Source organism: Schistocerca cancellata, chromosome 1 (genome assembly GCF_023864275.1).
Source record: "Schistocerca cancellata isolate TAMUIC-IGC-003103 chromosome 1, iqSchCanc2.1, whole genome shotgun sequence".
In the NCBI taxonomy this organism is placed as follows: Eukaryota; Metazoa; Arthropoda; class Insecta; order Orthoptera; family Acrididae; genus Schistocerca; species Schistocerca cancellata.
Window position 1 is genome coordinate 600199585 of NC_064626.1, and position 27809 is coordinate 600227393.

General features: G+C 40.6%; 1 protein-coding gene across 1 annotated transcript in view; it reads left to right on the forward strand.

Moving 5' to 3' along the window:
• Positions 1 to 27809, forward strand: part of LOC126182244 (uncharacterized) — a 218222-nt gene that overhangs the window by 136687 nt on the left and 53726 nt on the right. The window contains exons 7-8 of the mRNA XM_049924834.1: positions 7161 to 7285; positions 13598 to 13700. Of these exons, the coding sequence (XP_049780791.1) occupies positions 7161 to 7285; positions 13598 to 13700 (228 nt within the window). The remainder of the gene's footprint in view (positions 1 to 7160; positions 7286 to 13597; positions 13701 to 27809) is intronic.

Below are 27809 nucleotides of genomic sequence, written 5' to 3' on the forward strand. Positions count from 1 at the left end.
CGATTCGCTGTGACGAGAGCATAGCGATGTGTAGTGACGCAAAAGGTATTTGAAACACCTAAACCATCTAAAAACATCATGTATCGTAAATGTTTTGAAAGAGAGACAGTTTGCATCACCAGTTAAACTGTAGAATACGTAATTCTTATAAAGGTGATAGCAGGGGAAAATAAATCAAGGCGGTGTTTGCTGGGAAAATAAATCAGTGCGGTGTTTGCTGTTACATTATAGATGACTTCCATCAGTCGTGACTTTATGTTATTGAAATTAAGTATTTCTTACACATACATCATTTTATAACAATTCATGTAGAATAGTTCTTATGACAATGTACACTTATGATTATGTATGATAATATAAATTTTGTTAGCAGTGTAACAGCTCCTTGTTTGTTCCCCATAGGCATCACAATAAAGCAAAGTGTGATTTGAATGATGAAAACAACCATTTTCCTTACACTAGGCACACTTGAAAAAAGATAAATGTATGCTTTCAGGCACATTGAGGTAATTACTAGTTTTATTTAGCAGAATTGTGGTGGACTAAGAAGTGGTCCTGGTTGTTGCTGTATTTATTATGCTGCATACCAAGCCTACTTTAAGCAATTCGTAAAACGTGCCAATGTGAACTTATAATGCACAAAAGGCTGGAATTTTAGAATACTGCTCTCCTGATAGATGTCAAATGACACTTAGCTGTTGGAAATTACACTCTCCCATAATTTCCTTAAAAATACTTAACACAGTCAAAAAATTCTTTATGGAGAGTCACATTGGTTGTTCAGGGTGAAATGTGAATTATGTCAACAGTCTTTCTGCTGTCTTCTTTAGAGACGGAGGTATTGTTATGTCCCGACCAAGAGTCTAACAAAATGAGTTAATTTTTGTAACTGGTTAGAAATCATTTTGAATGAAATGTTAAAAATTATTTTTTCCTGTTTTTCCAGATTTTGATAGATTGATTATAAGATGTCTGCCACTAAACAGTCTTCTTCTTCTTCTTCTTTTTTGTCCTAATATGACTCGAGATATGTGTAGACGGATATAAAGCTGCAGAAATGGTGATCCACTAATACTTATCACTGTCATTGTTGTATTTGATTGTGTCACAGCATTAACCCTTACCTTTTGAAGTGCGGTCTCCCCTACCAATCAGTAATTCTAAAGTTTTACGTTGATATATTGTTTTGTGATTTCTGTCCCAACCTGTGTCTACCTTATGCACTAATGTCCATGAGAATTGTTGAGGTTTCAGTTTATCTCCAGCTGTTACTGAGTGAGAAGTGTTCCATTATTATTAACATGTGCGGTATGTGTGATGCACCTCACAAGCTATGTTATGTTGAGTGGAGGTAAGCCCACGCATAGTAGCATTCGTCTAAGTGATCCACAGTACGGTTCTGTAATACAGTCATGCCTAAATGACGTAAGCGATGTTGACGAGTATGAGGAAGACTTCTATGTGGAGTTATGTATGATAATTAAGATCCCAAAATTTCCGCCGATGAAAGGACGGATATTGCAATAAGCAGTGTTTGTGGTAAGGTTTATTATGGAAAAACAGGTTTAAGTGGTCTTGTGAACCTTTTATCACAAGATGCAGGACACAAAGCACAATATCATTCTTCAGCTGCCAGGCATAAAGAGTCAAGCATGTATAGTAGTAAATTCAGCTGAACCTGAGGTGGTTTGAAATCTGTTCCCCCCCACAGAAGAAATGCTACAAGAAATAGTAGCTTTGACCAACATGAAAACTGGAGTTGAAAGGCAAAAATATAAAATTCCGCACTGCACTGATATGCATGACTTAGGCATTAGAGTTCTGCACTTTGTTGTGACCTTTAATGTATTCTGCCGCACTGAAGTCGAATCACAATAGTGGTAGGGCAGTTTTTGCAACAGTGGTTATGGTAGAGATATTTTTCGGTGTGCCGTGAGCGATACTTCTTTCAGTGCTGTGCTTTGACAGTGCCGCTACCAGAGAAGAGAAGAAGAAAACAGATTCTACAGCTCCAATTTCAGAACTATTTTCGAAGTTCAAATTACTTGTGCCTAAGAAACCTGCCAAGTATGGCATAAAACTGATGTGTCGTTCAGGTGTTGGAAATGGGTATTTTCTGGGTGGATATATCTGCGGTGGTAAAAATTCTGATGGAGATACCCTTTCAGAAGAAGAACTAAAATTCTCAAAACGAACAGAGTCAGTAAAAAGCCTATTGAAGCCTATACAAGGAACAAATAGGAGCATCACCAGGGACAATTGGTTTTCTTCTATAGAGCGTATGGATATCATGAAGACCAAGACTGAATTATGTTGGGACAATGAGGCAAAAAAGAGAGATACCAATTGAATTCCTCCTCAGTAAATCGGGAGAAGTAGGTTCCTGTCAATTTGTATTAAAAAACAAGAACAACAACTAGTCTGTAGCCTCTTACATGCCAAAAAAGAACAAGGTAGTGATTGTTTTATCATCTATGCGTCATGAGGTGTCTTTTGACACCAGACCTGATAGCATTTTATGACCTAACCAAAGAAGGAGTAAATTCTCTGAATGAGAAGTTCACCAATTACTGTAGTGGTTGACTTACTAGATGATGGCAATATTTTACCAGATTCTGGACATTAGAGCTCTCTATCCATGTATAGTACATAGCTCCTTCAAACATAACTCACAGACAACCAAGCTTGACTTCATGAAGAACCTGGCCAAAGCTGTTGTCAGTCCTCAACTAGAAAAGAAGATTGAATGACATGAAAATAAATCGTGAACTCCAGGTGTGTATTCAAAAAGTCCTGGGGGTATCAGAAGAGATGATTTCTTACACACTAAAAGAAAAGCTTGAAAAGAGGAGAACCTACTCCTTGTGCAAACCTCATAAGAAGAGGAAGACATATTTGTTTTCTGTGTAAAAATACAGTGTATCTTAAATGCATAAAAATGTTGTAAACAATTTGCTGCACAACTGTGAAGCACAAGCAGTTTTCATTGTCGCAAAAGTATGTGTTCTTTTTGGTAGACCTCAACTCACAAATTGTGCACAATACAAGTAACTCACAGGTTAAGAGTGAATGGATTGCACGGCACACTCTGTCTTTTTTCGCCTGGAGATGATCTAGTGTGCGTTGCTCGCAGTTCCTTCATAAAACTTGGCTTATCAGCATTAGACACAGCAAACTTCATCTTCATGTCAGCTAGGAATTAACGGCATCTCCTCTACACTTTTACTTGAAATAAACCTTGTTGCTCTGCAACTTCATATACTGTATGATTTCTTGAATCTGTTTAACTAGGTCGTAGAAGGCTTTAAATCAACAATGTTCATCTCAAATGTATTTCGGAGGATACAGTCTTGTAGATCACTATCATTAACAGTGCATTGCTTCTCACAAACAGCTCTCATACCTCAAGAAAACTCAAGTTAGTGGTTTATGCCAGTTATTAATGGGGGTAATGGGATTTTGTGACTACCCTTACATTATATCTTGTGGATATTTTTTCTTTTTCTCCACAGTTTTGTGAGTTTTATTTTGGCATGTATTTATTACTTTGGGTAAATACTTTTTCCCATTTATATGGTTCATGGTCATATTTTACGAAACAAAACTGGGTTTGCATGCTCCTTAACATTAAGCCTTACACATAGTGTGTATTAATTCAGTTTAATCTCCATCTGCCGCAAAAGCAACAGGTAATTACTTAGGGTATTAAATGAGTTGAAAACAAAATTGGCTTTACAAATTACAGTCTCTCAGAGTTATGTTATTTGTTTATCAATGTGCCATCAACCAAAGGTACACACTTGTCATGTTGTGCATGTGCAGTTTGCTACAGCTCCGGTAGGGATGTACAATTCGCCAGCCACCTGATGAGCTGTGAATTTATCAACTTTCAACTTTTTTTTTTTTTTTTTTTTAAATATTTGCAGTGCATCATAGTTGCTAACATTTTGACAGTGTCTTTCTTGAAGCATATTCTTCATCATCATCATCATTTAAGACTGATTATGCCTTTCAGCGTTCAGTCTGGAGCATAGCCCCCCTTATAAAGTTCCTCCATGATCCCCTATTCAGTGCTAACATTGGTGCCTCTTCTGATATTAAACCTATTACTTCAAAATCATTCTTAACCGAATCCAGGTATCTTCTCCTCGGTCTGCCCCGACTCCTCCTACCCTCTACTGCTGAATCCATGAATCTCTTGGGTAACCTTGCTTCTCCCATGCGTGTAACATGACCCCACCATCTAAGCCTGTTCGCCCTGACTGCTACATCTATAGAGTTCATTCCCAGTTTTTCTTTGATTTCCTCATTGTGGACACCCTCCTGCCATTGTTCCCCTCTACTAGTACCTGCAATCATCCTAGCTACTTTCATATCCGTAACCTCAACCTTGTTGATAAGGTAACCTGAATCCACCCAGCTTTCGCTCCCATACAACAAAGTTGGTTGAAAGATTGAACGGTACACAGATAACTTAGTCTTGGTACTGTCTTCCTTCTTGCAGAAGAGAGTAGATCGTAGCTGAGTGCTCACTGCATTAGCTTTGCTACACCTCGCTTCCAGTTCTTTCACTATGTTGCCATCCTGTGAGAATATGCATCCTAAGTACTTGAAACCGTCTACCTGTTCTAACTTTGTTCCTCCTATTTGGCACTCAATCCGTTTATATTTCTTTCCCACTGACATTACTTTCGTTTTGGAGATGCTAATCTTCATACCATAGTCCTTACATTTCTGATCTAGCTCTGAAATATTACTTTGCAAACTTTCAATCGAATATGCCATCACAACTAAGTCATCCGCATATGCAAGACTGCTTATTTTGTGTTCACATATCTTAATCTCACCCAGCCAGTCTATTGTTTTCAACATATGATCCATAAATAATATGAACAACAGTGGAGACAGGTTGCAGCCTTGTCTTACCCCTGAAACTACTCTGAACCATGAACTCAATTTACCGTCAACTCTAACTGCTGCCTGACTATCCATGTAAAGACCTCTAATTGCTTGCAAAAGTTTGCCTCCTATTCCATAATCTTGTAGAACAGACAATAACTTCGTCCTAGGAACCCGGTCATAACACTTCTCCATTATTTGCCGTAAGCTAAAGATCTGGTCCTGACAACCTCTAAGAGGCCTAAAGCCACACTGATTTTCATCCAGTTGGTCCTCAACTAATACTCACACTTTCCTTTCAACAATACCTGAGAAGATTTTACCCACAATGCTGATTAAAGAGATACCTCTGTAGTTGTTACAATCTTTTCTGTTTCCATGTTTAAAGATTGGTGTGATTACTGCTTTTGTCCAGTCTGATGGAACCTGTCCCAACTTCCAGGCCATTTCAATTATCCTGTGTAGCCATTTAAGACCTGACATTCCACTGTATTTGATGAATTCCGACTTAATTTCATCCACCCCAGCCGCTTTATTGCACTGCAATCTATTGACCATTTTTTCCACTTCCTCAAATGTGATCCTATTTCCATCATCATTCCTATCCCATTCTACCTCGAAATCTGAAACATTACTCATCGCATTTTCACCTACATTGAGCAACTCTTCAAAATATTCCCTCCATCTGGCCAAGGCATCCACAGGATTCACCAGCAGTTTTCCTGACCTGTCCAAAATACTTGTCATTTCCTTCTTACCTCCCTTTCGAAGATTGCTAATTACACTCCAGAATGGTTTTCCAGCAGCTTGACCCATAGTCTCCAACCTGTTTCCAAAGTCTTCCCATGATTTCTTCTTGGATGCTGCAATTATCTGTTTGGCTTTGTTTCTTTCTTCAACATAACTTTCTCTGTCTACCAGGGTTCTGGTATGTAGCCATTTTTGATACGCCTTCTTTTTCCTTTTACAGGCTGCCTTGACTGTATCATTCCACCAAGCTGTTTGCTTCATCCTACTTTTACACACTACTGTTCCAAGACATTCTTTAGCCACTTCTAGTACTGTGTCCCTGTACCTTGTCCATTCCTTTTCCAATGACTGTAATTGACTACATTCAACTAACTGGTACCTTTCTGAGATCGCTGTTATGTACTTGTGCCTGATTTCCTTATTCTGAAGTTTCTCCACTCTTATCCTCCTACATATGGACCTGACCTCCTGCACTTTCGGCCTCACAATCCCAATTTCACTGCAGATTAAATAATGATCAGTGTCATCAAAGAATCCCCTGAATGCACATGTGTCCCTCACAGCCTTCCTGAATTCCTGATCTGTTATTATATAGTCAATGACAGATCTGGTTCCCCTGCCTTCCCAAGTATACCGGTGAATTTTCTTATGTTTAAAAAAGGAGTTTGTGATTACTAAGCCCATACTGGCACAGAAATCCAAGAGTTGTTTCCCGTTCCTGTTGGCCTCCATATCCTCTCCAAATTTACCCATAACCTTTTCATACCCTTCTGTTCGATTTCCAATCCTGGCATTAAAATCACCCATGAGCAGAACACTGTCCTTGTCCTTTACTCTAACAACTACATCACTGAGTGCGTCATAAAAACTATCCATCTTATCTTGATCTGTCCCTTCACAATGCGAATATACTGACACAATCCTAATTTTCTTGCTAGACACTGTCAAATCTATCCACATCAGTCGTTCGTTTACATACCTTATTGCAACTACGCTGGGTTCCATTTCTTTCCTGATGTAAAGCCCTACACCCCATTGTGCTATTCCTGCTTTGACTCCTGACAGGTAGACCTTGTATTCTCCCACTTCCTCTTCTTTCTCGCCCCTTACCCGAATGTCACTAACAGCTAAAACGTCCAGCCCCATCGAGCATATTCTTCTTGTATAAAAAATCACAGAGCAAATTTTGACGTGTCAGGTTGGACCATTCCCTAATTGGTTCCAGTGTTGTTATATTTCTTTAACTACTTTAAGATTATTAATTACAAGAAGTGCATAACAAATGAAGAGAATGTACCTTCATTTAATAATGGAATAGGAAATATTGTTTTCCAGTTGTATAAAGATGTCAGAAAAAAATTCAAAACAAAGGAAAACTTTATTATTATTTGAACAGTGTTACTTAATTAGAAGTTCTGACATGTAATTTCTACTATATTTTTTTGTGTAGTCGTAGGCACCATTAACATGAAGACAATGAGATACTGATCATCTTGTTTCAATCTATAAAGGAACGTCGTAAAGCATATGATCGGAGAGTAGCTGAAACACAACAGGTGGAACAAGCATGGAGTGAATTAAATGACTTGCTGTCTCAGCTGCATCAGAAGATGGAGTATGCGGCCAACACAATAAGGTAAAAAGTATTTGAGCTTTCATACTTTAAATGTAACATTTGAGGGTTACTTTCCTTTGAGTAGGTACTACAGTCATATTGTTTAGTTGGCCTTACTGATGCATCTGGATATAAAAATTTATTTTGAATTGTGCATTGTACAGTATCTTAATACACCATAATCTTTTAGTTACTCTTGAAAATCTTTTGAACTTAATGACATTTTGCGTCATGTGTGGTCTAGAAAATTTGTATACTATAGCAAGATTTTTTTTTTATGTGTAAGTAACTCGGTGTTGAATCGTGCAACAAACTTCTTAAGAAATGAAGCAGTGAATGAATTTTTAAAATATTCTTCTTATCTATGTTGCTTAGTTTATTTATTTTGTAATTGACGACAACAAGTATCTACCAGTATTCAATCATTTGCAGCAAGAAATTATGGAATTTTGTTTCAAGCAAAATTCATACTATTTACAGACTCACAGACTGCCTGAAAAATAAAACTATCAAAAACATTACGTAAGATCATTAGAGTGCAAATAAGCAGTGGTGTGAATCTCAGTTAATTGCAGTTTGTTTCTTGATCCGTACAGAAGTATTGAAAACTTTGTCTGATCTGATTCCATCAAATGAGAACTAGAGAGCTGAAACACTTACTTTCTTTTATGAGGTATGACTGCAAATCTGTTACCATGTATGGGACATGGAAATATACTTTTTATTTTATAGGAGACAGAGGTCTTTGGTTGTCATCAGATCCTACTTGGTATTTAAACATTTTACCTCTAATCAAAGTAACATAACTAGCTTTGTACAATATGATAAAAATAATTATTTCACAGTTTATTAACTTTATATGAATATAAAAATTATGTGACAGAGTCAAACAATGGAAAATACAGGATGGAAATTAATAATATTATGAAAAGGATAGTTGCTACTCACCATATAGCGGGGATGCTGGGTCACAGAAATGCGTAACGAAAAGAGTGTACGAAAGTTAGCTTATGCATAGCATACAAGCTCTCTTCAAAACATTGTCCACAAAATGTTTCTATGCTTACCTTTTAATTATTGTGCATGGTCTCCTCTGAAATACTCTCCTCCACAATTGATACACCGCTCATAAAGCCGTTTCCACTTCCGGAAGCAGTCTAGGTACACTTCTTGCTGGGTTGCTCGAAGTGCTGTTTGTGAATTTTTTTTATCTTGCCTAACATTGCAAATCTTCATCATTCTGACATGGTTTTCAACTTTGGAATTAAATAAAGTCCTCAGGAGCCAGGTCTGGAGAGTACAGAGGTTGAGGCAGCACAGTGATTTCGTTTTGTGTGCAAGAGCCGCGTACCAAGAGGAATGAATGTGCAGGTGTGTTATTGTGATGCAAGAGCCACAAATTGTCTCACCACATTTCAGGCCATTTCCTTAACACATGTTCTCGCAGGCTTCACAACACATCCCAATAGTACCATCAATTAACAGTTTGTCCCCGTCTCACAAATTCACGCTGAACTAACCCCTCAGTATATGTTGAAACGAGAACCTGAAAACTACTTTTGTGGTCAGCCAGAAAGCAATGACCATAGTTTACAGTCTGGAAGTCCACATTCTTCTTTGTTCACTGAAAGAAACATTTCTACTCTGTTTACTCAGCGGGATCAGGAACTGTAATTATAAATAAAAGTTTCGAATTCTAACTGATTCAGTTATATTTAAGAAAATTTCATATGCACAACATAGGAATATTCCTGATAATAATAATAATAATAATAATAATAACAATAACAATAACAATAATAATGATATCTCTATCATAAACAGCATTATGAGCAGTCCAGAGGCGACCTCTATGGTAAGTTGCCATTAAATGGTCTTTTGCCATGACTTCTGATAATCAAAGTTAATTGCCCACCAAAAAAGTGGAAAATAATTTCATCAGTTGCCATGCAGTTTTCTTAACATTACAGGTGACACTCAAACAGTTACTTCGTGAGATCTAAGCAATCCAGGATGGTTTACAGTCCTCGCAAGTTCACTTCCTATTCATACTCAGAACATGCATTTAGTTGCGGCCTGGCTGTGACGTCACTCAAGACGGTGCTAAGCCGACATTTGACTGACGTGGACCGTATGGTAGTTGGGTGTGAAGTAAAGTCAAGTTGGGACACTGCCTGTTAGGCTCTATTTATAAATGGGCACAGCGGACAACTGAAGGGAACACCTGCTCCATCCCCAAGTAGCAGCACCTAAATGGCCACTTTCTCGGATACACATAGTTTTTACCACTCTTGTGTATCAATTTACAATCTTTGTCATTTTTGTATGTATGGAATTAAGTAGGCTTTAATCACAGAAAAAGTACTTATAAACTTTGTCGTCTCGAATTTTTAGAATGGAACTGACAGTAGAATATGACCTCTGAACTACACCTGTAAGAGATCTTGTATTGATTGTTATTTACATTTAACGGGCATGGCAATAAAAAAAACTGCCTTCAATTAGTTGCATTGATGGAACATACCTCCATGAAACCGAAAAATTGTTTAAAGGAGTGTCAAAGAATAAGATGATGCATAGAATGTGCTTGTAACTCGCTCCTGGAGATTCAGCCTACTTCTCTATTTGGGTCTTACTACAGAACATGAAACAAAAAGTGTCCTTGTATGGGTCAAGTGATTTAAATAAGTTTGCCTCTTCATCTAACTGGGGTGAAATTACATTACATGTTCCACAGGGTTCAATCATGGCTCCCCTTCTGTTCTTGATATATGTGAACGACCTCCCTTCCTATCTGAAACAGGAAGTTGAACTGACACTGTTTGCTGATGATACAAGCATCATTATTAATCCAGTAAAAGAAAGTCCAATTGAAAATGGTACAAATAAGGTCTTTGGAAAAGTCATTAATTGGTTTTCTGAAAATGGGTTTGCTCTAAACTTTGAAAAAACACAGTACATCCAATTTTCTGTTTCAAAAAGTACAGTTCCTTCAGTAAATATAACATCAACGGAAGTCAGTAGACAGGGTAGAGCATACCAAGTTATTGGGTGTACATATAGATGAGAATCTTAATTGGAAAATTCATATTTTGGATCTCCTAAAGCAACTAGGTTCAGCAACTTTTGCGATCCGAATAATTGCCAATTTTGATGATATAGATATATGTTAGCAAGCTAACATACTTTCACTCTCTGAAGTCACACGGAATAATATTTGGGGGTAACTCAACATTTGGACAAAAAGTATTCACTGCTCAAAAGAAAGTGGTTAGAATAATGTGTGGGGTTCATAGTTACACATCTTGTAGGCATCTTTTTAAAAGATTGGGAATTCTTACAACAGCCTCACAGTACATCTACTCACAAATTAAATTTGTTCTTGACGACATGAATCAGTTTATAAACAACAGTGACATTCATGATTATAATACCAGAAAAAAAAGGACTTACACTATCCTTTGCCCAACCTATCTTTGGCACAGAAAGGGGTAAAATATGGTGCTATAAAAATTTTTCGGCAAATTACCAGATGAAATAAGGTGTCTGACAGACAGCTGTAATAGCTTCAAAAGTAAATTGAAATCATATCTCCTTGACAATTCCTTCTATACAATAGATGAATTCTTAAATAGGAATAAATAAATCTATAAATATAGTATATGGATTTTGTGCAATTTAAGGGAATGGGGTAAATAATAGAAATATTGATCTTTAACTTTGTATTGTAATATATATGTTAAAAAATTTTGTTTCGTATGTGCATTTCTTGTGCACTTGACATGTTACACATCATAATGGCTACCGTACTGTGTGATTGATCAATGGAACACGCAACTAACTAACTAACTAACTGACTGACTGACTGACTATAAGGGTGGTTTAAATGGAGGTTGCGAAACAATCAGTAGATGGGGTCAGAAAACAGGCTGTGCAAGAACTACAACAGCCCATCATACTGTATTTTATAGATGCCTGAATTCGAAAAGTTAATATGTTTGTTACCTGTCTTGTGTCTGAGCTGAAGTTTCAGAATATTGTGTGCCCCTATTGTTAGACAAAGAATAAGAAAATTTTTGTCCAGATGACACACTATGGAAAAGTTTCTCAACAGCTAGAGAAAAAAATTAAGAACACAACCATCACATCTATTTTTCAGATAAAGAACACTCTAAAACTTTGGCTTTCACACAAGATAGGTAACATATGTAATAGGTTTCAAATTCAAGTGTCTTCAAAGTACGGAGTAGGATGATTGTGACAAATTTTATATTGGGCAGAGGAATAGAAATTTTAATATTAGATTCAGGAAACATACACAGCCACAGAACAAAACTGCTGTTAGATTATTGCTAAAACTCTCACTGAAAAATTACTATGTGTCATTCACAGCAGCAGCCAAGTCAGTACTCAGATACTAAGCCCAAGACCACAAGCAAAAGGCTATGAATGAAAGATCCAGAGGGCTGCTGTTCTGGCTCTTAAATACCTTCACTTGTATTCCACCCTTTCCAATATCAATCAGTTTTACTTTAAACAGAAAAAAATCCAGACTTAAATTTATAATAAAAATTTAGAAAGAAGCACCTTTTTTTGCCAGTCTTTGTTAACCTCATTACTAATCTACATATTGTAATTTACTGAATACAACTCAGCTGTGAAGAGTTTTGTAAAGAAATTTGAGAAATTTTTTCCACGTATTTTCTTCCATCTCTACAACACAAAACCTTCAGTAGTAAATACTGTGTAGCTGTGAGGTACGATTTATATCTGCTATCATATTAGAATAACTGTGTCAATAGCTGATTTAGTGGTGTTGCAGAATTTGTATCGTGCTAATTTAGAACAACACTGAAACTCATTCATCCGATCCAAATTTAGCAGATTCTTGAACTGGTTTCAATTTCTGAACTAAGATTACAATTGATATCCAGTTAGTGTTATTTATATTACCAACCTTACATGTTTTTATATTAAGTGTAATTGACTACCTGTGATTACGTGGATGTAAAATGGGATTTAATTTTATGGTTTAGGAACAGATTTTCTTTTTTCTGCATTTTAAAACATAGAAAAATGAAAATGAATTCCTATGCCATGAAATGAAAATCTGCTAGTTATCTCTGTGATCAGTCAGTTGCTCTAAATTTGAGCTACGTCACCACATCAGTGCAAGCAAAACTAAGCAGTGAATCCATTAAGTTGCAGACAGGCACAATGAAAAGATGCTTACACATTAGCTTTCAGCCAAAGCCTTCATCAGAAAAGGAAACACACATATTCATTCAAACAAGCAAGCACACCTCACGCACACATAACTGCTGTCTCCAGCAGCTCAGACTGTAATGTGTTCCAGTCCGGCTGCTGGAGACTGTGGTCATGTGAGCATGAGATGTGCTTGCTTGTATGAATAAATGTGCTTGCTCGAGTGAATGTGTGTGTGTGTGTGTGTGTGTGTGTGTGTGTGTGTTTCCTTTTCTGACAAAGGCTTTGGCTGAAGCTTATGTGTAAGTGTATTTTCATTGTGCCTGTCTGCACCTTTAGGTGTGGCCTTTATGGTAAATAGCACTCTTATCTTTTCCTTATATTGTTGGTATTCCAACCTGGAGCTTCTGTTGTTTGACAAACAAACGTTTTTATGAACTGTACACCTGCTGCAATAAAATGTAGTTACATAATCCAAACACAGCCACCACATATAAATTTACATAACAAAAGTACACTGAAAGATTTAATCACAGCATATAAGCCCCTGTACTTTCATGACTACATGAGGAACAATGAAATGTCCTACAAAGTCACACCTTTTCCATACATGCTACTCTATCTTTTTCTGTTAACTCACTGATGCCTTTTATCTCGTTACATACTTTGACATTTGAGCTCTCTACTTACAACCGACACTTGGAAAGGAGGACTTCATTAAAATTGGAACCATTGCTTATGAGCACAAAAGTGAAGAAAACAGTTTTGAATCATAGCTGCTTTTCGTTGCATACACGTCCAGGAAATTAGGAAAGTTAATTTGCAGGTCACATGCATGGTCCTTTGTGTAGAAGTCTTCACATTTTTAAAATTTACACAAAATTTCTCTATATTAATTAATTGAAAACTGAAGAAGAAGAAGAAGAAGAAGAAAAAGAAGAAGAAGAAGGAGGAGGAGGAAATTAGCTGTAGAATGGCAGTGCATTCTTCAGTGCATGGATGAACTGTTAAATTTTACATAGTAAATTGATACATGTTGGTCTTTTGTAAAGAAAAATGGGGGAAAGGGGGGGGGGGGGGGGGTTATGAAGTGAGAAAATTTACTCATGGCTGTACATACGTTCACAGATGTACAAACTGTGGGAAGAGGCACCGCAGAATAAGTGTTGACCGGCCATGTTATGCAGCTCGTTTATGTGCACAGTGCAAGATACATCATGCAGCCAGGGAGGTAAGATTTAATCTGCATTCACTGACCTAAATGAATGTTCTCAGGATTATTCATGAAAATGAGTGTTGACCATTTCCCAATGTTGTCTCTGATCACCAGTACTGTTCCCCTATATTTATTATACTGTACTTAGAAGGTATGACAATACAGGGGAGAGGGGTGGCAAAAAGTCAAGAAATGAAAAGCAGGCACAAAGAGGAACTCTTCCCAACAGTAGCATTTGTTCTACTGAGTACTGTTAATGCTGCCATAACTGTGCTGTTGCTCTTAAAAGTTGTAAAAACTCTTGAAATTTAGTAAAACAATGTCATTTTGTTTCGAAATCACCTAATCTCAAAATTGCTTTTCTCAAAGAGCAAGAGTCATCCTGGATGATGGGTACTGTTAAAGTAATCTGTTAGGATTTCTTATTAATTTTCATATTTCACCCCAAGAAATAAATGTCTAAATAATAGAGGAAGCATTTACTACCCAGCATAAAATTTATCCTCATGTTACAGACTAAATTTTCTGTATGCATTTGGTTGTATTTCTTCTTACATGTATGGCCATGTAAAGTTTGGTGGAAAGTCAGTTACTTGAGATACATTGTGAAACAAATTACGCCAGTATCAGATACCTTCAGAGAAACAATGTAAACATGCTTGCTTTATACGGTGAAGAAAAAATGCAGCACTTGGAGGTCAGCATTCGATTCCTCATCCAAATTCAGGACTAAAGTTTATCTAGCAAAATCAGATTGGATGCATTTTGAAAACACATGTCTGAAAATTAGGAGCTGGCACCATTGTCATACCATGCAGTGTGTTGGAGTCTACAGAGGAACACATGTCATCCCACAATACCATACCAACCATCATAGTCACTGGGTAGCCTGCTGGGACATCAAACCCACTTCTGCCACATGGAGCAATGGTTCGAATCTTCATTGGGATCCTTTTTTTATTTTTTAGACTTCCATCCATTGTTCTTGTTGTTCATAAGCAGAACATCATATTGTCATTTGACAGTGGGATCCATTAAACTTCATGCAAGTATCTACCAACCCCATAGTACACTACCATAACTGGTTGTGTCAAGTTCATGTAGGTTCACTTCCCAAAGTAGTACACAGGCAATGAATATGTCGATTTGCTTTTGGGGCCGGGTACATCCAATAACCGAGCTGCTGCTCGTGCATATGCTGCCTGGTATCCTCAAAAGTGCCTTACTGATGAAAATGTTTTTCATTGCCTGGAGCAAGGCCTTCGAGAAACCAATAAACTTCGTCCACAAGAAATGGACTCAAGTTCTCCAAGGACTAGATGTACTCCTCAAACAGAAAAACTGATTCTTGAAACCTCTCATCAATCACCTCGGTGAAGTACCCAGGATATTGCAAGGCAGTTCCCGATATCTGAAAGATTGGTGAAGAACTGTACCCATATCATTACACATTAACTCAACACCAGCAGCCAGAAGACTTCATTCAAGAAGTACAGTTTTATAAATGGCTTTTGCCCCAAGTGGAAGATAACAAACATTTTATAAATAAAGTGATATGGACTGATGAATTTGGCTTCACTCATGAAAGTATTTTCAACCTCCACAACAACCATTATTGCCCACATGTCACCCATGAATACGAAGTTGCCAGAATCGAATTTTTTCTAATCACGTTTCTGTTAAAACAGTTGGTGGGACTAGGTTTTGCTAGATACATTTTTGTCTTGAATTGGGATGAGGAATCACACACCAACAACCACATGCAGCACTTTCTTCTTCACCCTGCATATGAGAAATTTATAGCTATAAAGCGTTTGTACTTTGTCGTATAGGTTGCAATATTTATAAAATTGTTATGTCAGTAATAATTGGTTATTATTATTTATCATATTGTTATCTGTTTACATAAAACAAAATAGTGTTTTCCGATATATTAATGTAACATTAGTATTTAAAAACATATAACAATAACAAATCCATTGGAATCCAAACAATGGTTTGTCTAAAGACAGCCCTTCAGTATGGGAAGCATGCATGAACACAGAACACAAACAAGATGAATATATCGTAGCTATTGAACTTGATTCTTTTTCTTTGCTTTTTTTCCAGAGCCAGTAGGGGTATTTTTTCTAAGTTATATGATGATGTGTGTTTTCCATTGACAACAGAATTATACTGGATGTGTTCCTTACTTTATGATATTCTGCTTCAGTTTTTAAAGAAATAACTGTAAAATTTTTGAATTTAAGTCATGACAGATTAAGGTAAATGTTTCGCTTGCACTAAACACATTTATTAAAACATACTGGTAGTACCACACAATACAAACATGTTGCCCTCATGGCTGCTTGCAACAGAATGCCTGCTCTTTACTCTCAGAGCCCCCTCCCGCATCTCGTGCCTGTCACCACATCTGCCAGTGATATGGGGTGCATTCGCTACATGAATACAATATAAAATATCTATTGGCAGACACGTATGTAACTATTTATTATACAGTGAAGTGTAGAGAAACAAGAATATTTGAATAATTAGAAAAAATTTAAGTAAACTGACATAACTTGTATTTGAAAGATCCAGGATGGAATATCAATAATATTATAAAAAAAGAACAACATTATGAAAAGGATAGTGGCTACTAACAACATAGAGGAGATGCTGAGTTGCAGACAGGCACAACAGACAGACTGTTGGAAAGTGAGCTTTCGGCCAACAAGGAAGGCCTTTGTTGAAAAATTACACACACACACACACACACACACACACACACACACACACACACCCAAACGCAACTCTCATACATGTGACCACAGTCTCCGACAGCTGTTGTCTATTTTTGACAAAAGCCTTGTTGTCCAAAAGCTCACTTCCCAGCAGTCTTTTTGTTGTTGTTCAGCATCTCCGCTATATGGTGAGTAGCAGCTATCTTCTTCATAATATTGTTACATTCCATCCTGGTTGTTTAATATTATGAAAAGGATAGTTTGCTATTCACCATATGGAGGAAATGGTGAGTCACAGATAAAAGACTGCTACGCATATGAGCTTTCAGCCAAAAGTTCTTCTTAGAGTAGAAAAAACACACACACACATATTCAATCAAGCACAACTCACATACATACACACATGATCATTGCCTGTGGCCACTAAGGCCCAACTTTGAGCAGCTGCACATGATAGGAGAAGCAATCTGTATTGTGAAGGAAGGAAGAGGCTGGGGTGAGTAGGGGGAGGTGTAGCGGGAGGGGGAGGGGGGTACATGCAGGCATGTAGTGGGTACATGGTAGGGCTTCTAGGTACAGAGAGAAAGACACTAGTGGATACAGTGGTGGAATAGAAGACTGTGTAGTGCTGGAGTGGTAGCAGGAAAGGGGATATGTGAGTGAAGGACAGCCTACTGAAGGTTGAGGCCAGGAAGGTTACGGGAATGTACAATATATTGCAGGGATAGTTCATACCTGTGTAGTTCATAAAAACTGGTGTTGGTAGGAAGGATCCAGATGGCACATGCTGTGAAGCACTAATTGTGGTGAAAAACATAGTGTTTGGCGGGATGTTCAGCAACTGACTGGTCCAGCTGTCTCTTGGCCGCAGTTTGTCAGTGGCCATTCATGCAGACAGATAGCTTACTGGTTGTCGTGCCCACGTAGAACAATTACAGTAGTTGCAGTGTAGCAGAATACCACTGTTGATGATGTGTGAAGGATAGTGGGCAGGATATTCCTCGTTTATGGCCATGATGAGAGATAGCTCAAACCCTGTTGTAGAATGTGATTCAGTTCCTCTAGTCCTGTGTGGTACTGAGTCATGAGGGGTGTGCTCCTTTCTGGCCAGACTGTGGGGATGTGGGAAAAGGTAGGTGACTGGAGAGACAAGGCACGAGATACATGTTTCTGTACAAGGTTGGGAAGCCGTCATTTTGTTGTGTCTATCTGTGACTCAACATCTCCTGTATGTGGTAAGCAGCAGCCTCTCCTGTTTATAATATTATATAATTTTATTTGGTGCTGAGTGGAAATTTTGCAAGGTGTAACTTATTAAGAATTATGTCATTTAAGTGCTGTCCATTTTGCTGTGCACATTCAGTTAGACGATTCTGAAGATTTTGCACAGTGCAACACAGTTTATGTTCTTCAGTCTGAATCTTGTGCTTGGCAAGGTTTATCAGGTAACTAACACTCTTCAGATGTACCCACAAAAAGTAGTCACAGACTGAGAGGTCTGGACATAGTGGCAGCCAAGCAATGTCAACTTTCCTTGAAATTATTCACTTCCAAAACAGATACTTTACTGTAACCATAGACAGACAGGCAGTGTGTGAAGTAGCTCTATCCTATTTAAAACAAGTGTGCTTAATGCGAAGATTGGGAACAGAATCTTGAAGTGACAATGTCTCTGTCATGTTGACACGACATTGAGAAGTCATCTGACACTGGAGTCACCTTCATTTTCAATGAAGTTGTATGATGCCCCAACACAACAATACTCATACGATAACTTGAGCCCTGTGGAACTGATGCTGGTGAAGTGTAGCAGGATTCGTATGTAGCCAATAACGCAAGTTGTTTTTATTTGAGTATTCACGTTGGTGAAAACTGGGCTTCATCTGTCATCCAAAAATTTTCAGTGAAATTAGCATCGTCATTGATTATAGCTAACAGGTTTTCACAAACCTGTGTGTGAAACACAGAATCATTAAGTTTCAGTCCTTGAATAATCTGAAACTTGTAACAATGGAATTGAAAACGATGGGGTATTCTTTGCACGCATTGATATTTGAGCTCCAATGATGAGGCAGCTTTTCGCTCTGAATGATCATGACACCTTATCACTGCACCTTACACAATATGTGCACAATATGAGCCAAACAATTTTCTTTAAAGTTATGAACTCATATTTGGATACATATGAAGAAGAATTAAACTGCAGGACGGGACCTCATAGTGACACCAAAACACTCCTCGTGCAGCAGTCAGCCTGTTATCATGTCAGTAATATGTGCCTGAAGTATGCTGTCCAATAAAGCTTAACACTTAAAGACTCTTGTTAGTGAAAATCACCTAAAATCAATTTTAATGAAAAGTATGTATGGTTTCTATAGAATATAAAATAAGTCACATTTTTCCTATACATAGATAACAATACAAGGAATTGTATAGATTGCTACTCACTGTTAAGATGACCCATTGAGTTGCAGACAGACACAATGAAAAGACTGTTACACATGCAGTTACCAACCAAAGTCTCCCTCAGAAAAAAAAAAACAAAACAAAACAAAACAAAAACATATGGGGAATCCTTTCACCGAATCCCAGCCTTCCTTTCACAATGACCTCCACCTTTCCACATTCCAACAGTCCCTATCCTTCACAAACCTGGTACTGCAAAAATTCATTCCATGGCACAAGCATCACAGAACCATCATTGACCCCTCCACAAGAAACTGCTACTGTGCAATCCCTACTACATACATCACATTTCTGAAACTGAATCCCTTGCTCTCCAGCACGTGGAAGACCATTCTAGACACCACCTTCATTAGTTATCCAACTTGCTGCCATCCTACTGCTTCTATGGGGTGCCACTCTCTGGGGCACCACTATCCAATGCCTGTCCTATACAAAGTGCTTCTCCCTTGCTCTCCAGCACGTGAAAGAGCATTCCAGACACCACCTTCATTAGTTATCCAACTTGCTGGCATCCTACTGCTATCATGGGGCACCACTATCCAATGCCTATTCTCCCTCATAGCATCTGGACCTATTTAACTTGCCACATCCTCTGAAACTCCCTATCAGCACTCCAAATCCAGAGCCCAAAAAATCTCGGAATACTGTTGTCAAACTTTCTACCAAAATCCTCAGCCCCACAGAAGTTTCAGTCCTATCCAAAGGCCTCACCTTTAGCCCTACAACCAAATCTCACCATGTTGGACTAGTCAAAGACCTACTCTCCTTCTCCTGTGGATACACTCCAACCTCCAACCAAAGCCAACCTAATTCCAATAGTGAACCCTGCCTCACCATCCTTCCCCAGATCCCTTCCTAAGAACACCAGCCTTTCAGCAGATTAAAGGACAGCCCTACACAGTTTCAAAACAGATCCTGAAGTAAATCATCCTCCCTGCTAACAAAGGCTCCACCAATTGTCTGACTTGGCCACCTATGAGTTCTGCCAGAGTGATCCCATTCTACAAGTCCAGCATAACCTCCAACACCTGCTTAAAGCTTTATGCCCTTCCGAGAACCTCTCCCCTGAATCCATTGTCCTCATCACCTTTGCGACACCCTGCACACCTGTGTTCTACATGCTCCCCAAAATTCACAAACCCAACAACCCTGGACGCCCCTTTGTAGCTGGTTTTCGTCCATCATTGACTAACACCTCCAATCATTTGCCAGCAATCTAGCTTCCCGCGACAAAGATATCAGCCCTTTCCTTCACCAGCTCTCCGCCTTCCCCACCCCTATACCTCCTGGTCCTCTACTGGTCACTGTTCACACCACTTCCCTTTACACCAACAGTCCTCATGCTCATTGTCCTGCCAAATTGAACACTACCTCTCCCAACGTCCTTCAGACTCTAAATCCACCACCTCATTTCTCATTCACCTAATTAACTTAAGCCTAACATGCAACTACTTCTCATTTGAAGGGAAGGTATACAACCAAATCCACAGCACAGCCTCATGGCACCCTCCTATGGCAACCTGTTTATGGGCTATCTAGAGAAAATCATCCTAGTTTCCCACAACCCCAAATCTCTGGCCTGGTTCAGGTTCATTGATGATATGTTCACGATCAGGACTCAAGGCCAAGACACCCTATCTTCATTCCTTCACAACCTCAACACCTTCTCTCCCATACACTTCGTCTGGTCCCCCTCTACCCAACATGCCACCTTCCTAGATGTTCGTCTCCTCCTCTCTGATGGCTACATCCACACCCCTGCCAACATTAAAGCCATCAACAAATAACAGTACCTACATATTGACATCTGCCATTCCTTCGACATCAAAAAGTCCCTCCCATACAGGCTTGCTACCCAGGGACAGCATATCTATGGTGACAAGAACTCACTTTCCCAGTATACTGAAGGTCTCACTAGGGCCTTCACAGAGAGGCACCACCCCTCAGATCAAGTCCGCAATCAGATTTCCCATGCTATTTCCCCACAAATCCCAAATCCTCTCACCACCTCCAATAGCCAGCTACAAAGGAGTGTGCCCTTCATCAGCTAGTACCACCCAGAATTGGAACAACTGAACCATATCGTTTGTCAGGGCCTTGATTATCTTTCTTCATGAACTGAAATGAAGGACAGCCTACCCAAGATCCTACCCACCCCTCCTTAAGTGGTGTTCTGTCATCCACCCAACCTCCACAACATCCTAGGACATCCATGTGTCACTCGCACTCCCAACCCCTTGCCACACAGATCGTATCCCTGTGGAAGACATGGGTGCAAGACATGTCCAATCCACCCACCCACCGCTTTCTATTTCAGTCCTGTCACAGGCTTTTCTTACCCCATCAAAGACTGGGCCGCCTGTGAAAGGAGCCGTGTTGTGTACCTGTTCTGTTGCAACTATTGCACAGCTTTTTATATTGGTATGACTACCAACCAGCTGTCCACAAGGCTGAGCCCCAGGGGGCTCGCCACCTTTTGGTGGGTTCGTGCTTGGCTACCATGAGGCCCCAGCCTTTGCAGCATTTGTACTCTTCGATGTTGCATGTCTATCCTCTTGCTATTCTTTTTCCCCTCCCTTCGGGAACATGTCTGGGTGTTCTTGGGAATGTTCTGTAATGTCTTTCCCTGACATAAGAACAGTCTCAACTTTGTTTTTTTGCTCCCGTTTCCTTTCTTTGTTTCCCTTCTCCTGTCATTTCTCTGCTTTGGAGTTTGAGGTTCCTCTTTTTCTCCTTCCCTGTGTGCTCCTCACTCCTGAAGGCTGGCCCACGTGTCTGACATTTAACAGGTGACTGGGTAAAGCATAATTTCCAGCCCCTGATCAACAGGTAGGGATTGCACGTATCCCCTGGTACAGGACAGGCTCGAGGGGGGGAGAGTGATTGCCTGAGCTGCAACCTTCCCAAATTGCCCATTGGTTCCTCTGTCAGGTGTTTGGGAAGTGTGACCTGAGATGTGAACAATCACGTAAGGCGAATGCACCTTCTTCTATGTACTGACTTGGCAGAAAATCCTAAGAAATTTTGGTCTTATGTCAAAGTGGTAGGTGGAGCAAAACAAAATGTCCAGACACTCTGTGACCAAAATGGTACTGAAACAGAGGATGACAGACTAAAGGCCGAAATACTAAATGTCTTTTTCCAAAGTTGTTTCACAGAGGAAGATTGCACTGTAGTTCCTTCTCTAGATTGTCGCACAAATGACAAAATGGTAGATATCGAAATAGACGACAGAGGGATAGAGAAACAATTAAAATCGCTCAAAAGAGGAAAGGCCTCTGGGCCTGATGGGATACCAGTTCAATTTTACACAGAGTACGCGAAGGAACTTGCCCCCCTTCTTGCAGCGGTGTACCGTAGGTCTCTAGAAGAGCGTAGCGTTCCAAAAGATTGGAAAAGGGCACAGGTCATCCCTGTTTTCAAGAAGGGACGTCGAACAGATGTGCAGAACTATAGACCTATATCTCTAACGTCGATCAGATGTAGAATTATGGAACACGTATTGTGTTCGAATATAATGACTTTTCTGGAGACGAGAAATCTACTCTGTAGGAATCAGCATGGGTTTCGAAAAAGACGGTCATGTGAAACCCAGCTCGCGCTATCCGTCCACGAGACTCAGAGGGCCATAGACACGGGTTCACAGGTAGATGCCGTGTTTCTTGACTTCTGCAAGGCGTCCGATACAGTTCCCCACAGTCGTTTAATGAACAAAGTAAGAGCATATGGACTATCAGACCAATTGTGTGATTGGATTGAAGAGTTCCTAGATAACAGGACGCAGCATGTTATTCTCAATGGAGAGAAGTCTTACGAAGTAAGAGTGATTTCAGGTGTGCCGCAGGGGAGTGTCATAGGACCGTTGCTATTCACAATATACATAAATGACCTGGTGGATGAAATCGGAAGTTCACTGAGGCTTTTTGCAGATGATGCTGTGGTGTATCGAGAGGTTGTAACAATGGAAAATTGTACTGAAATGCAGGAGGATCTGCAGCGAATTGACGCATGGTGCAGGGAATGGCAATTGAATCTCAATGTAGACAAGTGTAATGTGCTGCGAATACACAGAAAGATAGATCCTTTATCATTTAGCTACAAAATAGCAGGTCAGCAACTGGAAGCAGGTAATACCATAAATTATCTGGGAGTACGCATTAGGAGTGATTTAAAATGGAATGATCATATAATGTTGATTGTCGGTAAAGCAGATGCCAGACTGAGATTCATTGGAAGAATCCTAAGGAAATGCAATCCGAAAACAAAGGAAGTAGGTTACAGTACGCTTGTTCGAAGAGCAGCGTGCTTCGTTACAGGATCATTTAGTAATCGCGAAAGCGTTACGGAGATGATAGATAAACTCCAGTGGAAGACTCTGCAGGAGAGACGCTCAGTAGCTCGGTACGGGCTTTTGTCAAAGTTTCGAGAACATACCTTCACCGAAGAGTCAAGCAGTATATTGCTCCCTCCTACGTATATCTCGCGAAGAGACCATGAGTATAAAATCAGAGAGATTAGAGCCCACACAGAGGCATACCGACAATCCTTCTTTCCACGAACAATACGAGACTGGAATAGAAGGGAGAACCGATAGAGGTACTGAAGGTACCCTCCGCCACACACCGTCAGGTGGCTTGCGGAGTATGGATGTAGATGTAGATGTAGATGTTCTTGTGAAGGGGCCCCCTGTTGGAAAGAGCGTGCCATCGGAGACACTGGCAATCGGGGGATTTTCCCACGATGAGATGACACCCCTACATCTCTTCCTCATCATGACTCTCCTCCAATGGAACATTCATGGCCTTCAGTCCCACAAAGAGGATTCATGGCTGCTTTAAGCATTGCAGTGTCCCCTTGTACTCTGCCTTCAGGAAACGAAATTGCGACCTCACGACCGCTTTGAGCTTTCACATTTCTTGCTGGTTTGTTTTGACCTTCCCACTGAGGTTGGCGTTCCATCTCATGTGGGCGTCGTGCTGCTCATATGGGATGAGATTTATAGTCAACCCATCTCCCTGAGTATCCATCTTCAAGCTGTTGCAGTTTGCCTTTTTCTTCCCCATCTGACTTGTACCGTCTGTACCATTTGTGTCCCTCCATCATTCAATGTCACCAGGGCAGACTTCCTTCAGCATATTGGACAGCTACCTCCCCAATTTTTGCTACTTGGTGACTTAAATGTGCGTCTTCCCCTTTGGGGTTCTACCAGGACCTGTCGGAGAGGTGCCCTCTTGGCTGACCTTAACCAACTTAACCTCTACTGCCTTAATACTGGAGCACCCACTTTCTTTACCGACTCCTCACACACCTATTCCCATTTGGACCTATCCTTCTGCACTGCTCAGCTCGCCCATCGTGTTGAGTGGTCCATTCTTTCTTACACATATTCAAGCGACCATTTCCTGTGTGTTATCCGTTTGCTGACTCCTATCCTATCTGCATGCTCGCCAAAATGGTAGCTTACGAAGGCAGACTGGTAGCTTTACTCCTCCCTGGCGAACTTCGAAGCACAAGATTTACCCAGTTGTGATGACCAGGTGGAATATCTCACAAGCGTTATCCTTTCTGCTGCAGAACGTTCCATTCCCCACCACGTCGTGTCCCAGTCTTTTGATGGACTGAGGCATGCCGCAACGCAATTCGTGCACAGAGACGAGCTCTCCATGGTTTAAACATCGTCCTACAATGGCAAACTGCATTAATTACAAACAGATGCGTGCAAGGTGTCATCTTGTTCTTCTGGATAGCAAAAGAGCTAACTGGATTTCATTCACTAGTTCTTTTAACAGTTGTGCCCCTTCCTCTGTTGTGTGGGCCAACCTCCGACGGCTCTCTGGGACCAAGATCCATTCCCCAATTTCCAGCCTGACAGTAGCAGACGAAATCTGGCACTATTGTTATCTCCAACATCTTGGGCCACCATTTTGCAGAATTTTTGAGCTCTTCCCACTGTCACCCTGCCTTCGTCCATCAGAAATGAGTGGAGGATGTCTGGGCGATACCCTTCTCTAGTCCGAATCATGAGTGCCACAATGCTGCCTTTACTGTAAGAGAGCTAGATCATGCTCTTTAATTCATCCTGATCCTCCACGCCAGGGCCAGATGCTGTCCACATTCAGATGTTGCAGCACCTTTCTCTTGCAGGCAAGCACTTTCTGCCTAACACGTACAACCGCATCTGGGCAGAGGGCACATTTCCTGGACATTATCATGAAGCCACCATCATAACCATACCTAAGACCAGTAAGGACAAAAACCTTCCTTCTAGCTACCACCCCATCTCTCTTACCAGCTGCATTTGCAAGGTGATGGAACGTATGATTCATGCCCGGCTGGTATGGTGGCTCGAGTCTCGCAGTTTACTGACGAATGTACAGCGTGGATTTCGAGTGCCCGTTCTGCAGCTGACCATCTCATTACTTTGTCCACCCATGTCATGAATGGTTTTCTGCAGAAATCCCAGACTGGCCGTGTTTTTCGATTTGTGGAAGCCTATGACACTTGCTGGAGAACTGGTATCCTCCGTACTCTTTACACATGGGGCTTCCGTGGCCACCTGCCCTGTTTCCATCAGGAATTTTTAAAAGACCAAGTTTTCAATGTGCGTGTGGGTCCTGCCTCGTTGGATACTTTTATCCAGGAAAATGGTGTGCCTCAGGGTTCTGTCCTGAAAGTCGTCCTCTTTGCTATCGCCATTAACCCTATAATGGCCTGTCTCCTGCCAGGCATCTCCGGCTCCCTTTTTGTTGATGATTTTGCCATCTATTGCAGTTCTCCATGGACCTGTCTCAGTGAGCAGCGTCTTCAGCAATGTCTTGATTGTCTTTACTCTGGAGCATTGACAATGGCTTTGGTTTTTCCACTGACAAAACTGTCTGTATGAATTTCTGGCGGCACATATGGTTTCTCCCACAATCTTTACATCTTGGGCCTGTTGCCCTTCCATTTGTTGAAACTACGAAATTCCTTGGGCTCATGCTCGATAGGAAACTCTCTTGGTCCTCCCATGTGTCTTACCTGGCAGCCCGCTGTACATGGTTCCTCAGTGGTACTTCGTGGGGTGCCGATTGAACCACCCGCCTCTATTTGTACCGGTCCCGTGTCTGTTCGAAACTCGACTATGGGTGCTTTGTTTATGCATCTGCCCATCCATCCCTCTTACGACATCTCAACACTGTCCACTATCGGGGCACCCATTTGGCCGTTGGTGCCTTTTACACTAGCCCAATTGAGAGTCTGTATGCTGAAGCTTCTGAATTACCACTGTCCTACCGCCGTGACTTTCTCCACAGCAGGTATGCATGCCGTTTGTCTGCCATGCGTGGTCACCCATCCTATGCCTCCTTCTTCAATGATTCCTTTGATCGCCAGTATGGGTTACGTCCCTCTTCCCTGTTACCTCCTGGAGTCCGCTTTGGGCACTTGCTATGGCAGCTTAACTTCACACTAACTGCAACTTTCGCGGTGGGTGTGAATCCTTCACCACCTTGGCTTCGTGTAGCAGCCCATGTTAACCATGGCCTTCATTCACTTCCCAAGGACACTACTCCAGCCTCGCTCTATCACCTTAAGTTTCACGATCTTCGCATGGAACCTTTCAATAGTACCTTTGTATACACTGATGGCTCTCGGACGGATGATGGGATTGGCTGTGCCTTTGTCATTGGCACCTGTTTCTTTTGATATCAGCTTCCTGCACACTGCTCAGCATTTACAGCTGAGCTCTTTGCCCTGTATCGGTCCACGGAGTACATCCGGTGACACGGCCTTTTCAGTTGTGTCCTCTGCTCAGACTCACTCAGCACCCTTCAAAGTCTATGTGCGCTGTACTCCTCCCATCCCTTAGTGCAGTGGGTCCAGGACAACTATCACTTGCTCAGTCTTGGTGCAGCCAGTGTGATGTTTTTGTGGGTTCCTGGTCATGACGGTCTGCCAGGAAACAAGACTGCTGTCAAGGCTTCAGTCCTCGTACCTCAGCCTGCCAGTTCCTATATTCCCTCCGACAATCTCTGTGTTGCCGTCTGTCAGGAAGTGGTGTCCCTTTGGCATCGTCAATGCTCCTCCCTTCATGGGAATAATCTCCAGCTTATTAAGCCTCTCCCAGCGGCTCGGACAACCTCCTCTGGGCCCTCCCACTGTGTGGAGGTAATTTTAACTTGGCTGCATATTGGGCACTGGCTTTTTAGCCATCGTCATTTGGTAAGTGGCGCTACCCCACCACTTTGTAGACATTGCGGCCAAGTTTTAACTGTCCGGCATTTCTTGACGGAATGCCAGTTTTTTTAACCATTTGCATTCCCGCTTGGATTTGCTGTCTGTGTTATCGGCTTTTTTAGCAAACGATGTGTGGGCTGTCGACTGCATTTTACTTTGTATCCACCAAAGCAATATGGCAAAGGTGATTTAACTTTTAGTTTTGGACCTCAGTTCCTGTATGGTGTTTCTTTTATAAATTTCTCCACATGCGTGTGTTTAGCTGTCTTCTCTTATGCCAGTTGGGACTGACATATAGTTGTTTTTTAACTCCTCTCTGTCTTTGTGTTCTGTAGTTTTCACTTGGGCCTGTATGACCCTAGCTGTTTTTTGCACCCTAAAGCAAAGCAAAACCAAAACCAACAAGGCTGAGCAGCCACTGCCAAACTGTGGACGAAAGCAAAGTAGACAGCCCTGTGGCACAACATACTGCAGAACATAAATGCTTGATTTCAGCGACTGGCTCACAACCCAGACCATCTGGATCCTCCCCTCCACCACCAATTTTTTTGAACGGCGAAAATGGAAGTTATCCTCAAGGGACTCTCATACATTCAATAATATTATAAAACTGTAAAAATATTGACCATCTGGGGGCACTTACTGACATATTGTCAATATTAAATGTATTGATGAGCAATATTGATGGAAATCAAAATATTCTCAGTATTATCAATACATA